Raw genomic sequence first — 15,557 nt, forward strand, 5'->3', positions numbered from 1 at the left:
TCTGGGGTTTACCATTACAGCGTTAGCGTCTCCTTCTTTCTTTTTTGTGAATGTTGTCTGGGGTCGTTTCATGCTAGTTGTTGCACATACGATCTTGCCATTCCTCATCCCACACTCTATCCTTTCTCCTATCATGACAAGGTCAGAAAATTTGATGACATACTCCCAATCATCTTGTCATAAAAAGGCAACTAGAGAGTATCCATAAACATACCAACCATTTGTCTTTCAGATAATGGGGGTTCTACTTGTGAGGCCATTTCCCTCCACCGTTGTGCGTATTCTTTGAAAGCTTCGTTGTCCTTTTTCAATGAATTTTGCAATTGCATCCTATCAGGGGCCAGGTCAACGTTGTACATGTATTGCTTCAAAAAGGCATCAGCTAGGTCCTTCCATGAACGAATTTGATTTCGCTCAAGATGCATATACCAACTTAACGATGCCCCACTCAAACTGTCTTGGAAAAAGTGAATGAGAAGTTTATCATTATGAGCATGAGATGCCATTTTTCTGCAATACATAGTTAGATGATTTTTAGGACATGTGTTGCCCTTGTATTTTTCAAAGTTAGGAACCTTGAATTTGGGAGGGATAGTCACATCAGGAACCAAACACATATCGAAAGCTTCAAGGCCATAAACATTATACCCCTCAATAGCTTTTATTCGTTCTTCCAAGACATAGAATTTTTCCTTTGATTGTGTATCATCCTCAATGTGAGGTTGATGCCAATTTCCATTAGTATCGAAATGGGGTACTTGGGGTGCAATATATAGAATATTTTCAGAGGGTTGAGTGTTTTGGGGTGGCATATAGCCCAGAAGAGATGGAATTTGTGATTGGTTTGGGTTTTGGGGGTTGACGACTAAAGGTGGAGTATAACCGGGATCATTTAGTTAATTATGATAGTTGGATGTTGGGGAATCATAAGCCTTATGTAAATTTTTTTAACAAGAACGAATTATTAGTGAAGAAAATATGGGGATCAGAAATTGAAATAGCAAATCCTTCTTTGATATTATCAGGTTGCTTGAACTTTAAAAGTAAATTTTTTGTTTTTTTAGATCCCATTGTCCACTTAAATAACACGTGACTAAGATTTGTATGATTCCCCAAAAATCTTGAAAATTTATGCAAAATGCTATTATGTTTTATTTTTCCTTAGAAAGAGAGAAAAAAATGTCATGACATATGAACGAAACTAATATATATTTATAATGTCTTGAATATATGAGATAATTTTTTTGGTTTTTATAGATATTCTTACAATGAAAGGATCTGTTGGCTTATGTAGCGAAACTCTCACAAGGGAGGCTCTATGGTTCTAAACACGGTTCCTAGAGCCAATAATCCTATTTTAGAATATTGTCAACAACAATAGGTAAACTATTTGAAGTGACAATAACCTCAATAGGATCAAACTCTAGGTGAGATCTTCATGCTATCCAAACAGGATGTACATCCAAAAGGCTACCACTACGCGATCTCGAAACTAAACTTAAGTTTTGTTCAAACCCGGGTATAAGGTTCCACTCATAAGTGTGTGTCTTAAAAAAGTGTAGGTGTTGAATAAACATAATTCAATAAATCCATAATACTAACAAAACATATATACATATATAAAATAAATAGATAAATAAATAACATAAAATAAAATAAAAAATAATCTACTAGCCTAAAAGAATATTATAATGTCAACTAATACTTATTAAAAAATAAAAAACACAAAGAAAATGAAAATGAAAAATAAGCAAATATAGAAAAAAGTTATAAAGTTATGCACAATTAATTTTTAGGATTGACTCTCGAAATGTCCCTAGTGGAGTCGCCAGCTGTCGCGGCCTAAAATTTCGAGTTTTCATCAAATTCAATGGAGTCGCCACCAAAATTTATTTTAAAATAGGGAAAATATTGGGAAACCCTTAAAAATATAAAAAAAAAAATAAAAATGGTATTTGAAACCAAATTTTGAGTTCGGGAGTCGATTATGCGTAGGGAAGGTATTAGCACCCTACGACATCCGCTAAAAACGGTTACCTATAATTAATTGTGCAAAATTATATCAACTTAAATATATATTTATTCATCTTTATTATTAAATATGATTATAAAATGTTTTTATAAATGTGATTTTTGAGATAAAAGTGTGTTAAAAAATAGTAGAACAAAAAAGAAAGTTTTTATTAGTGTGCTTGACAAGAGTGTGATCTTGCTCCTACGTATCTCCCGGTACGATGGAGAAATCAAAGCTACGTAGTTCTTGGTAAAAAAATGTGAATGCGTTGATTGCTTTTAAATAAATTGTATTTTGTTACTTAAAAAAAATAATTTTGACGAACATAAAAAAACTTGTTTGATTTGAATAATTATCTTAAAATATGAATTTTAAGACGATCGAATTGTACAACTCGTGTCTCAAAATCCAAGGAGTAAAAAGATGTCACATCTAATTTAATCCTCTTAAGAATATTTTATTTTTTATTTTTAAATTGAATTTCAAAACAAACAAATAGTTTAATTTGTATCTTAACAACTTCAAAAATAATAGTAATAATAGTAATAATAATAATAATTAAATAAATTTTTTTTTAAAAGGATAAGTTTTAGAGTTATCAAAATATATAATTTGTATTATGTAACTCCGAGATTAAAAGATTTTAATTAACTTTAAATAATTTTTATGATTTATTTGTTTATGAATTTTTAGTTTATTAAATCATTTGTGATTATGAGATTTAGAACCATCAAATTGTCACAATTTGTGTTCTAATAACTCAAAGATTAAAAAGATGTCACATCTAATTAACCTTACAATATTCGATTATAGTTTTATCTTTACCCTTTTAAAATAATAATAATAATAATAATTGATGTTAAAAATTAAATAAATTTAAATAATTCTACGAAATAAGCTCAATAATAAACACACCTAAAAATAAAATAAACGGTAAAAAAAAAATATAGACTTGTATTGTTATTTATTAAATAAATAAAAAATAAAAATACCAGATTAATAAAATAAAAACTATATACAAATTGTGAACTCTTTCAAATACTTTTTAGTGAATCAAATGATGAAAGCATAACTCATTTAATATTAAATAGCATATTAATATCATTTATAAGTGAAATGAATTATGTTTATTACTAATTAGTCATTATTTATATTAAATCAAATTAAATTATGTTAAATGACCATCATTATTAAATTAAATAATTATTATTATTTAAGTTAAATGAAATAAAATAGTAATTTACAGCATTACATACACACATGTTACTTGATATTGCCTCACGTGATATTAGAGAAAAAGAAAGTATGGATGGCAGGTTGCTAGTGTCATTTCTTATGCGAATACCAACACACTAATAATAGAGTTAGCAGTAGGATAACAAATGCTGAGGCCAGTAGTGATAATATGGGGAAATATAATAATAATAATAATAATAATAATAATAATAACAACAACAACTAAATAAAGTTTTTAAAAAAGTAAGTTTTAGAGTTATCAAAATATATAATTTGTATTATGTAACTCCGAGATTAAAAAAATTTTAATTAACTTTAAATAATTTTTATGATTAATTTGTTTATGAATTTTTAGTTTATTAATTTATTTGTGATTATGAGATTTAGAACCATCAAATTGTCACAATTTGTGTTCTAATAACTCAAAGATTAAAAAGATGTCACATCTAATTAACCTTACAATATTTGATTATAGTTTTATCTTTACCCTTTTAAAAAAAAAATAAAAAAAATATATCTAATTACCCTTTCAATATTTAATATCGTTCATAAATAAAATAAATTAGGTTTATTACTAATTAATTACCTTCATTATTATTTATAAAAATATAGTTATTTTTCATACATTAATTTCTAATTAGATAAATACGAGTTCTGGATTTTGCATTGTTACTCAACAAAAATTAATTGGATTTTAGATTGTTTTTTTTTAACAATTTTAAGCAAAGTATGATTTTAGGAAAGAATTTTTTTTCTGGCTTTCTATGTGTTACAAGTAATCTCTTTATTAAATTACAAAGTAAATCAAATTAGTGAAATAACTGGTTTATAACAGGAATCTTAACAAGACAAAAAGAATAAAAGAGTAACATATATGTGTGTTTGACAGCAAAGAGGTCTAAAATGAAGGAGGCATAAAGTGAAGAAGAAGAAAGGTTGGCTGACAATAAATACAGCCTGGCTGTACTTTGGATTTGCAATCCAAATAATGAAAAGTAAAAACAAAATTAGAATTGTGGTGTTTTATTTTTGTTTTAAATTTGGTACATATTTAAACTTGAATGGTAAAATACTAATTTTTTTTTTTTAAATTTTCGATAACAACTGCAAAATATTTATTAGATATATTATTATTATTATTATTATTATTATTATTCAAATAATTTTTAATTATTCGGACAAAATTGAGGTACTACAATTAGTATAAAAATTAAATATGATTTGGTGTCTTACTCTATAAATGGAGCAACTTCGTCACAATTAGAAAGCACATATCTATGTGCTTGTGCTAACTCTTTTTTGTCAAGTTTAGTTCTACTCACTCTCTTTCGCTTCCCTATTTGTAATTTTTGTGGTATTTTACCCCCCCAATGGTCTTCCAATAGGATGTAAGAATGTCACATTATCTGACAATATAGAATCAATTTCATCATCATTTCTTCTAGGTCTATTAAACCTTGTTTCAACCCCAGATAGATATTGCGAACAAAACGTCAAACATTCATTGGCCAAATAACCTTCTGCAATTGATCCTTCTGGATATGCTTTATTACGTACAAAGGATTTAAGAGTCAAAAGAAACCTGAAATTTAATTTATTTTAGATATCTATGCCTTTTTCATTAAGGAGATTGTTAATAATAAAAGATGCATACCTCTCAATAGGATACATCCATCTATATTGTACCGGTCCAGCAACATTGGCTTCATATGCCAAATGGATTACCAAATGCACCATGATAGTAAAAAAATGAAGGAGGGAAAATTGTTTTCAATTGACAAAGTGTCACCGCAATTTGAGACTCCAATTGTTCTAGAAATTCCACACTAAGTACCTTAGAACAAATTTGCTTGAAGAAATTGCAAAAATCAATCAAAACTAAAGTGACTTTATCTAGCAATGTGCCCCTTAATGCAATTGGAATAAGCTCTTGCATCAAAACATGACAATCATAACTTTTTAAGCCAAATATTTTGTGTTGCTTGATATGCACACAACGTGGGATGCTTGATGAGCATTCATCTGGAGTTTTTACATTCTTAAGGATGCTCAAAAAAGCATCCTTTTCTTTGTTAGTCATTTGATAACATGCTCTTGGCAAAAACATTATACTACTTTTAGGGCTTGGTTGTGGGTGAAGCATATTTCTTATGCCCATATCTACAAGGTCAACTCGCGCCTTATATTATCTTTGGACTTTCCTTCTTGGTTTAACAATGTACCTATGATGTTATCACATACATTGTTTTCAATGTGCATCACATCAAGATTGTGACGCAATACATTATATTGCCAATAAGGCAGTGTGAAGAAAATACTCTTCTTTTTCCAAGGTTGTGCCCCATTCGCTATACCTTCTTCTCTAGATTCATCCATTTGCCTTAAAATATCACTTCCATCAATTCTTCTAGGAGGATTCCTTAACTCCCGTGTTCCATCAAAATCTTACTATTTAACCTCCATTTATGGTTGGGAGCTAACCAATGACGATGACACATGTAACAAAATTTTTTACCATGACGTAACCATCGTGAGGTTGTTTCAATACCACAACAAGGACATGCATATTGACCTTTAGTACTCCATCCAGACAGGTTAGCATATGCTGGAAAGTCATTAATAGTCCACATTATAACAACATGAAGTTGAAATGTCTCTTTCTTATAGGCATCAAATGTTTCAATTCCATTTTCCCATAAGTCTTGCAACTCTTGTACTAATGGTTGTAGGTAAACATCAATGTTATTTCCGGGACCTTTAGGACCAGGAATTAGTAGTGATAACATGAAGAATGATTGTTTCATGCACATCCAAGGAGGAAGATTATATGGAATTACCATAACAGGCCAAGTGCTATGAGTAATACTCATAGTCTTGAAAGGATTGAACCCATCAGAAGCCACTCCTAATCGAACATTACGAGGATCTGAAGAAAATATTGGATATCGAGCATCAAACTCTTTCCAAGCAAGGGAGCCAGTAGGATGCCAAAGAAGACAATCATTCAATCGACCCTCATGGTGCCATCTCATCGACTCAGCAACTTTGGAGGACATGAACAACCTCTGCAGTCTTGGCTTCAATGGGAACCATCGAAGAATTTTTGATGGTAAATTCTTTCGCTTTTGAGAGGTCTCCATCCCATTAGTTTGTACATCTTCATCTTTTGGTTTCCACCTTGACGTACCACACTTTGGACATACTTGATCATTTATATATCTATCCCAATAGAGTATGTAATCATTTAGACAAGCATGAATCTTCTTATACCCCAATCCTAACCCTAAAATTATCTTCTTAGTTTCATAGTATGACTTTGGCAAACTATTTTCTTCTGATAAAACATCTCTGAGTAAATCTAACAACATAGAAAATGATTTGTCACTCCATCCATGAAGACACTTTAAATGATAGAAATGTATGATAAATGATAGCTTGCTATACTTCCTACAGTTTGGATAGAGCATTTGTTCATTCTCCCTCACAAATTGGTAAATCTTAGATGTTTCTCCGACATCTGGATTCCTTCCACCTTCACCACAAAATGGCTCTTTTATAGAATCAATTACAAAAATATCATTAATTAATCCATCCATGTCATGCTCCATTTCTACACGTTCAGTTGTGGTGCTTGAAGTTGTAGGCTTCTCACCATGAAATACCCATCGCCTATAACCTCTAAGAAATCCACATCGTGGATTAGTTAAGTGTTCGTAAACAATTCTACGAGAATATGAGTGACAATTGGCACAATTTGTACAAGGGCACATTATTTTTCCATTGATTTCTGAATTTTGAAAAGCAAATTCAAGAAATTCATTAACCCCTTGAATATATTCTACACTTTGTTTTGATTCATCACCCATCCACTCTCTATGCGCCATTAGACCAAATGTTGAACAAAAAATAAAAGAGACGAAACAAACAAGAAAGGAAAATCAAAATAAAACAAACCAGAGCAAACACCAAAGCAAAGGGAATATATATGAGCTGAAATTTGTGTGCCTTAATTTGAATAAAACATATTCAAACTTAATTAGAATAAATTCACCATGAAGCAAAAAAATATATATATATAGTTGACTAGAAAATATAATGCATAAAGAGGAGTTAAAAGAAAGATTAATTTTAAAAAGAAAGCAGAAAGATGCATGTTTGTCTTTTATAAAGGAAGAAAAGATAGCAATGAAATAGAATAACCTATAATGAAAAATTGTAGAAAGTATAATGGAATATTGCAAAAAAAAAAACCAAAATTGCAGGAAAAATCTAAAGACAGACTTACTAAATGGTACCTTGATTTGTCGACCAAAACCTCTAAATGTATGTCTTCAAAATAGAGCTTATGTGAAACTGGCTGCACTGTGATATCTCTAAGAGTCCCTGCACTGTATAGCATTTAAAGAGTTGATAGCATTTAAAGAGTTGATAAGAAAAGGAATAAGAATAATCAAAACATATAATTTAGCAGGAATAAATTTTATATGAATCTTGAATACAACTTATATTACCATACCCCTCATATTGCTAATTACTTACACCCAGAAAAAAAAATAAAGCAATATAATTAAAACAAAGTAATTCAAAAGGAACTATAACAACAATACTACTCCTGAAGAATTCAAAATTCAGACATTCTGCTAAGCTAAACAAATGCACCATAGCAACTCATAGAAAAAAAATTACAGCAAGCATTGGCTTGCTTCAATACGGTACTTCTATCTCCATTCAAAAAATCCTTTAACAATGCAGTAAAAAAAGGCTAACAATAAACTAATGGGATATTGTCCGTTAAATAAAATTTTATTATTGTAATGTCATAAAAAAATAATGAGTAATTGCATCTGGAATTTTTTTGGGTCGAGACTGATTTAATCGTATACCAATCAACACCAGATAAGATATACAACCCCTAACAAATGAAACCTAGTTTGATTCGTGTACTTTATAAATAGGGATTTAAAATCAACATGAGTCATTTTAGACATGATAAAATGATATATCATTTATCTAATTATTGCAATATTCTCATTTATATTGAGGGCTTTTTAAGCAAAAACACAAAACTGCAGAAAAATTGCAAAGAAAATTGGGGATTTTTTAGAAAAATTGCAGAAACCTGCATACCTTGATTCAAGAGATAACTGGAGGTTGGTATCGTGTTGATAAGATTTCTGGCCGGCAGCAGGGAGTGAAGATTGTAGCGGTGGCGACCGGTGAGATTTCTCGTTGAAGGAAGGTTGTTAGATTAAGATTGATGCGGCGACGACAGTGGCGACAAGGTTGCTCGTTGAAGATTGTAGCGACAACGAGCAGCGGAGGTGGCGAGGTTGCTCGTTAAAGGAAGGTTGCTCGTTAAAGGTTGCAGCGGCGACGGCGGTGAGGTTGCGAATGGAGGTGTTGGATGGAGAGGAGGGTATTCGAAGCAACTTGTGCGTTTAGGGGTTTTGCAGGAGAGGAGGGTAAGTTGAAGCAGCGCAGCTTGTAAAAGAGGATTTAGGTATTTGGCAGCGGGAACTCAGAGTTTTGAGGCGAGACTGAATTTATTTATTTATTTTGGGGTATACCAACTATTTAACTCTGTCACTAAATACCTATCTCTAAATACCTCTCTATACCTAGGACTTCTTGTTTAGTGGTTGTTGGTATATTATATCTATACCTATGGTATTTATATGTGTTACTAAAAACAACCGTTGGTATATGGCAAATTTCTTATAGTGATTCCATGTTTTCAGATCTTTTGCATATTGAGTTTCATCATTTTTATTTGTAGGCTTAACAGAAATTCCATCAACAAAACCCCACATATCTTTTCCAATCAAAAAAAATTTCATCACATAACTCCAATAAGAGTAATTTTGTCCATTGAGGTGAACACTAACAGCTTGAAGAGAATCATCCTTAACACCAACCATAACACCACCATAACAATAATGACAGGAAAATACACAAACACAATCATTGAGACAAAATAAATTAGGGATAACTTGTCAACAGCAGAGTCAACAAGAACCAAACAAAATCACGCCGAAAATAGAACAATAGAACCACACTGGAAACAGAAGAGCAGAATCACGCCGGAAATAGAAAGGCAAAATCGCATCGGAGACGGAGGAAGCAAATCGGTACCGGCTGCAAAACGGGTTGGAATCGGAGGAAACAAATTGGTACCAGCCCCAAAATCAATCAAAGCTATTTGATACCATGTTAACAATAAAAAGATGAAGAAGAGAGACAATCACTCTAGGGTTTCATAACATAGAATGAATCAAGCTTAAGTTAATAAGGTTACAATGAGTTTTATATACAAGAGAATATAAGTTTCTAAAATACCCTTACTACTAATGTATAATAAGATTATCTAATATAGTTATCAATATTCACTCAATTGCTCTGGAACGGGTTGGGTATTTTTGGGATCATGTTTGGGAGAATGACTTGTTTAATAAAACACAAACGGTGTAAAAATAATGATTCCTTAATTTATTTCTCCACATACTTGCACTCTCCAACCTTGATCCAATAGCATCCATAAGGTGGTTAGTTCTATGACACTATCATTTTCTTTTGTTCGATTTCTAAGAGTACACTCATGACTCTTCTATCCCACAAATATGTTTTTGTCTTATCAAATTATTTCATTATGAGATAAGAAAATATATGAATGATAAAGACTAGGGACGGATAAAAAATTTGAGCAGTGAAGTCGACGTATATAAATATTTAGAATATTAAATGTGCATAATTTTTTATTATCTTTTTTATAGTATAACTGTACATTATAATAGTTTTTTTTCGTGAAACATTCACGATTTTTTTATTTTTAATGTCAATAAAAATATTTATAAATAACTAAATAATTATTCATTTATATTGTATGTAATTTTATATTTAATTCTTAATAATACTCATTAACAAGTATTTAATTATTCAACATTTTATTATGAAATGTATGAAAAGAATATTTTAAATTTAAACAAACTATACAAAGAAATAATTGACATTTATGTTTGACGATAATACACTCTTAAAATTATTGATCAGACACTAAATAAAAGAGTTAAACTTAAAAATAATATAAATTGATAATTTTATGTATTTAGTTTTGCGAGTTTTGATTTTAGAAGTGAGAGCGACCTTAATCAATTAACTAAACTATCTATATTAAAAATAAAAATAAAAATATGAAAAACAAAGTAGGGGCTCCAACTTTCAATCGACCCAACATAGGATCGTCCCTGGATAAGACATATTTCATATATACTTACGTGAAAAAAATGAGTGGTCACCGAAAAATGGTTCCAAAGTTGTAGTGAGATTTTTTTTTTTAACCTAAATCAAAAGTTTTGTATGTAAATTTATTTGTCAGTTTTTTTAAATTGAGTTTTTGAATTTTTATGTATGTGAACTTTTTTTCAATTTTTTTACTAAACCAAAATTTTTGAAAAACGTAATTCTTTTTTACATATACTGCAAATTTCATTTCAAAATTTTTGAAGTGTAACTTTTATTTATTTATATACTAGAAATTTAATATAAAATGAAATTTCTGATATGTGAATTTTTTTTATGGTGTTTTATTTATAAAAAAAGTTAAAATTTCTGATATATTAATTTCTAAACCGAATTTGTGGCAAAAAAGTGTTTTACCAAAAATGTTCTATTTGTGAGAGTAAAAATTGGGTCCAAAATTTTTCAATGAGAATAGGTAAAAATTAGGGGTGAGAATAGGTCATGTCAGTCCAGACTTTGAAAAACATGAGTCTAACATGCGGTTAATTTTTTAGGCCTAAGTCTGACTTACGGCCTATCATAGGCTTTTTTCCGGCATGGTCTAACCTAAAAGCCTATTTACAAGTCTTATTAACATTAAAACATTTAAATTTTATATTTTACATATCTATATATATTAAACAAAAAATAATTTTTCTAACAAAATGATTTACAAAAAATTTGAAACAAACACATTTAAACTTTAAAAATTGATTTTTGGTTTCACATAATAGATTTTTTTTTTTTCTGAAACAAATGCACCCATTATTACCTCTCAAACAAATATGGAATGACTACTGAGTGATTGCCTAATAGAACGACTACTGAATATGAAATGATTATCGAATATGGAATCGTTACCGAATATGGAACGACTACGGAATATGGAACAACTACTGAGTGATTGCCTAAGTGTCTAATTGATAGATTTTAAAATAGGAAATAATATTATCGTCTAATTGAACAACTACTAAGTGATTGTCTAATAAGTTTTTTTTTATAAGCCTGAGTCTGACCTATTTAAATAAATAGGCTTTAAAAATAGTATGAGTCTAGCCTTTTTATTAAATATAGACCAGACTAGACCATAAAGTAGACCAAATCATAGACATCTGATGGATCGCCTAGCCTATTCTCATCCCTAGGAAAAATATAAGAGTAAAATTAGATTTTATCAAATCTATTTTTTCTAATTCAAACATAAAAACATTGTCCTAAGGTGAAAACATCTAAAATGAATTGTTCAGTCAAATTAGCGGTTCAATTAGCTTACAAATGTAAAGTAACTAAAAAGCACATTCTTAATTAAAAATAAATTTTATAAGTTCAATTTTGTCAATCCGATATATATCACTATTTTAATTTGAAATAAATAAATTTTTTTGATTTAAAATATGAATTATTTTAAAATTTAAATTATTTATAAATAATTTCAAATTATAATAAATAAATTATTTATTAATCTGAATTTTTTTATTCATTTAGTTAGTTTATTTATTTTAAATTATAATAAATAAATTATTTTGAATTATTTCCTTTAAAATATTATTTATTAAAATTGTTTTAAATTGAAATTTTAAAATTATTTATTTTAAATTATAATAAATAAATCATAAAGGGTAAGCAATAATCTAGTGATAATAATAAGGGTAAAAATAGAAAGAAAAAAAAAGTTTAGCTATAAGTTATAAACTTCTAAGTTAGTTGTATTAGCTTATCGAAAAGCATTATAAGCTATATATAACCTATAAACTCTAAGCTCGCTTCTTAACTTTGCCAAACTGACAAAATTAAGTAGTATACCTCTAATACTCCTTTTACTTTCACACATAGTTGAACCAAGATATTAAGATGTTTAAAATGAATTTTAATATAAAACATTTAGAGTTAATAATATATTTTAGTAAAATTATTAAAAAATTTATGAAATATTATTTTTTAGATACTTTAGGGCAAAAAAATATGTATTAAATTAATAGAAGTATATTTTTTTTATAATATTTCTTTAAGAATTCATTCAATTAGTTTTTGAGAGAATATTAATTTTAGATAAGATTTATTAAGTATAAATTTTTTTTAATATTTTTTTATTAAATAAAAATTTAAGTTTTTTTATAGGCCTAAAACAATTACTTTGGTGTCACAATAAGTATTTATGTTAATGTCGAAGCTGACAACAAGCAAATGCGGGTGGAACAACAAACTTTTGGAATTAATTTTGAATACTTTTGTTATTATCACATCTAAACCATAATTTATTCTTAATTTCTCCAACGAATAGAAACACATTGCATACTGTGCTAGTTAACCAAATAAAAACGAATTAATACAAAATGAGAAATCATTTAACATTGAATAAGCGCATCTGGTGTAGTGGTATCATAGTACCCTCCCACGGTACTGACCAGGGTTCGATTCCCTGGATGCGCAAATTTTGTTGTTACTGTTGTTGTTTTAGTTTTTTTTTTTATTGATTGACTTGTTACTGTAGTTATTATTGTTGCATTTGAGATAGCGCATGTGAAATAAGTTTAATAGTAGTTGATTTTGTAAAACGTCATTTATATAATTCATCTTTGCTTGTAATTGTTATTAGTATTTATTGCCGAATTTGATATATGATAATGTTTTTTTATTGTTCAAATTTATGATAATGTTCATATAAAAAAATCATTATAATGTAACATTATTTTTTTAAAAGTTTAATTTGATTACGTTTGGTCAATCAATATTTTTTTCCTTTCACAATTTTATTTATTTTTATATAACTTGGTCGATTTTACACTTTTTGATAGTACTAAGTATGTTAAATCCTATAAAACTTGAGTTTACAATTCTTGACATATTGGATAATAATTATGGATATGACAAATTTTGTTGTTACTGTTGTTGTTTTAGTTTTTTTTTTTATTGATTGACTTGTTACTGTAGTTATTATTGTTGCATTTGAGATAGCGCATGTGAAATAAGTTTAATAGTAGTTGATTTTGTAAAACGTCATTTATATAATTCATCTTTGCTTGTAATTGTTATTAGTATTTATTGCCGAATTTGATATATGATAATGTTTTTTTATTGTTCAAATTTATGATAATGTTCATATAAAAAAATCATTATAATGTAACATTATTTTTTTAAAAGTTTAATTTGATTACGTTTGGTCAATCAATATTTTTTTCCTTTCACAATTTTATTTATTTTTATATAACTTGGTCGATTTTACACTTTTTGATAGTACTAAGTATGTTAAATCCTATAAAACTTGAGTTTACAATTCTTGACATATTGGATAATAATTATGGATATGACAACCAGAAAACTATTATTCTTCCAAAAAACTCATTATGATTGCATGCACTCTTACGTTTACAAGACTATAAAATTGTAATTATGTGGTATCTAGAATCACTTTTCAATTGAAATTGTGTGGAGAAAATAACTGATCAAGATATGCTAGAAAAAATACTCTTCACTTTAATAATAACAACAACTTTTTTTTTGTTAAAGTGTGTTTTGAATTCCCTATGTTAATGATGATAAAGTTTTATGTTTTAATGATAGATAAATTTCTTATATTTATCTTTTTGTTTAAATAATTATCTTATCAAATTTTTATTATTTTAAACTAATTCTCATACTTTTTGTTTGTCTTTTTTTTTTCTTTCATTTATTTTTGATAGAATTAATGTTGACACTAACATCAATAGTGGAGACACATATCTCGTTAATAGTGCAACTGTCAACATAATTATCAAAAATAAAAAATATGTTTAAGTAAAATTAAAAATTGATGTGAGTATCATATCTCTCACTAGAAAGATAATTGAAGGCTTTATTTATATATATATATATATATATATATATATATATATCATTTGGAGGAGGAACAAAATTACATATTAAGAATACATTATATTTTTGTAAACCTTATAGAAATTTGTTAAGTTTTAAGGATATGCATCCAAATGGATACACCATATATTGAAACAAAAAATGAAGGAGATACATAATACTTTGGTATCAAAAAATATAATTCGAGTAAAACATGTGTATTGGATATGCTGGTGTAAGCCCCAATGCCAATTTGTATCATGAATTTAAATTATATATCCAATTTTGGTTATATGTACAAGATATCATTTATCATGTTATTAAGTGTATACTATAATAAAATTCTAAGAATAGATAATTTATTTAATAGAGCATTAAATATGACTTGATCGTGATATCCTACTTAACATTAAGTACGATACTTTTAAAGTATTCATAGTCAAAATATTATTGTTAGTTAGGAAGACAATAATACATCGAAACTATTAGATAAGTTTCATTCGTCCTACGTAACATGAGATATGTCTTGAGCCACTCAATAGAGTAAGACCGTGGAAATGTATTGTCATGCTAGAATAGACCAATATGTGATTTTGGGTCCATTTATTTTACGCGTCTACGATAGAATCGAGAAATAAAGAATTGAACATTCCAAGGATGATACATATTGTGACTTGTATTCATTTAGACATTTGGATGAAAAGATAATTCATACACAATAAATAGTGGTCGTGGTATCTATTATAATATATTAAAACAGCTCATGACCTTTGGTCGCGGCACATCAACATTCTACATGCCACATAATCACAATTATGCCACCTCCTACTATATGTTGAATTGTCAACTTAGAAATAATTATTATTTTTTTCTCTCTAATATGCTTCTCCAAATCAATTTTGTGATAATTATTTTGTTGTTTCATTTTTATCCTTTAATGTGTTTTCAAATAATTACACCCTTTTCCAATTCCAAACATAATATTAATTACACTTACTTCCAATGAATTTACTAGCTGCTATTTTTTTTTTTTACCTTCCTTTAACTCCTAACATTCTATTTTATTTCCACAAGTCCACCCATCATCTCAAACTCCAATCACATCAACTTAAAAAAAAGTCTGATTACGTCTTTTTTTTTTAGATCTGTATTACATATTTGATTCAACCAATATTGCATATATTCAATCAACTTAACAAAC

At 28.3% G+C, this 15,557-nt stretch overlaps 1 protein-coding gene, 1 non-coding gene and 1 pseudogene across 2 annotated transcripts; 1 reads left to right on the forward strand and 2 right to left on the reverse strand.

Moving 5' to 3' along the window:
- Positions 1 to 4,987, reverse strand: part of LOC140919360 (uncharacterized) — an 11,006-nt pseudogene extending 6,019 nt beyond the window's left edge.
- Positions 4,988 to 5,670: 683 nt separating this feature from the next.
- Positions 5,671 to 7,134, reverse strand: LOC101493049 (uncharacterized). Its single transcript, XM_004490294.1, has one exon. It carries the CDS (start codon positions 7,132 to 7,134, stop codon positions 5,671 to 5,673), a length of 1,464 nt encoding a protein of 487 aa, XP_004490351.1.
- A 5,750-nt stretch (positions 7,135 to 12,884) lies between these two features.
- Positions 12,885 to 12,955, forward strand: TRNAG-CCC (transfer RNA glycine (anticodon CCC)). The gene has a single exon. It is a non-coding gene; the product is annotated as a tRNA-Gly (tRNA).
- Positions 12,956 to 15,557: the final 2,602 nt, after the last annotated feature.

The sequence above is a fragment of the Cicer arietinum genome, chromosome 2, assembly GCF_000331145.2.
Source record: "Cicer arietinum cultivar CDC Frontier isolate Library 1 chromosome 2, Cicar.CDCFrontier_v2.0, whole genome shotgun sequence".
Lineage (NCBI taxonomy): Eukaryota > Viridiplantae > Streptophyta > Magnoliopsida > Fabales > Fabaceae > Cicer > Cicer arietinum.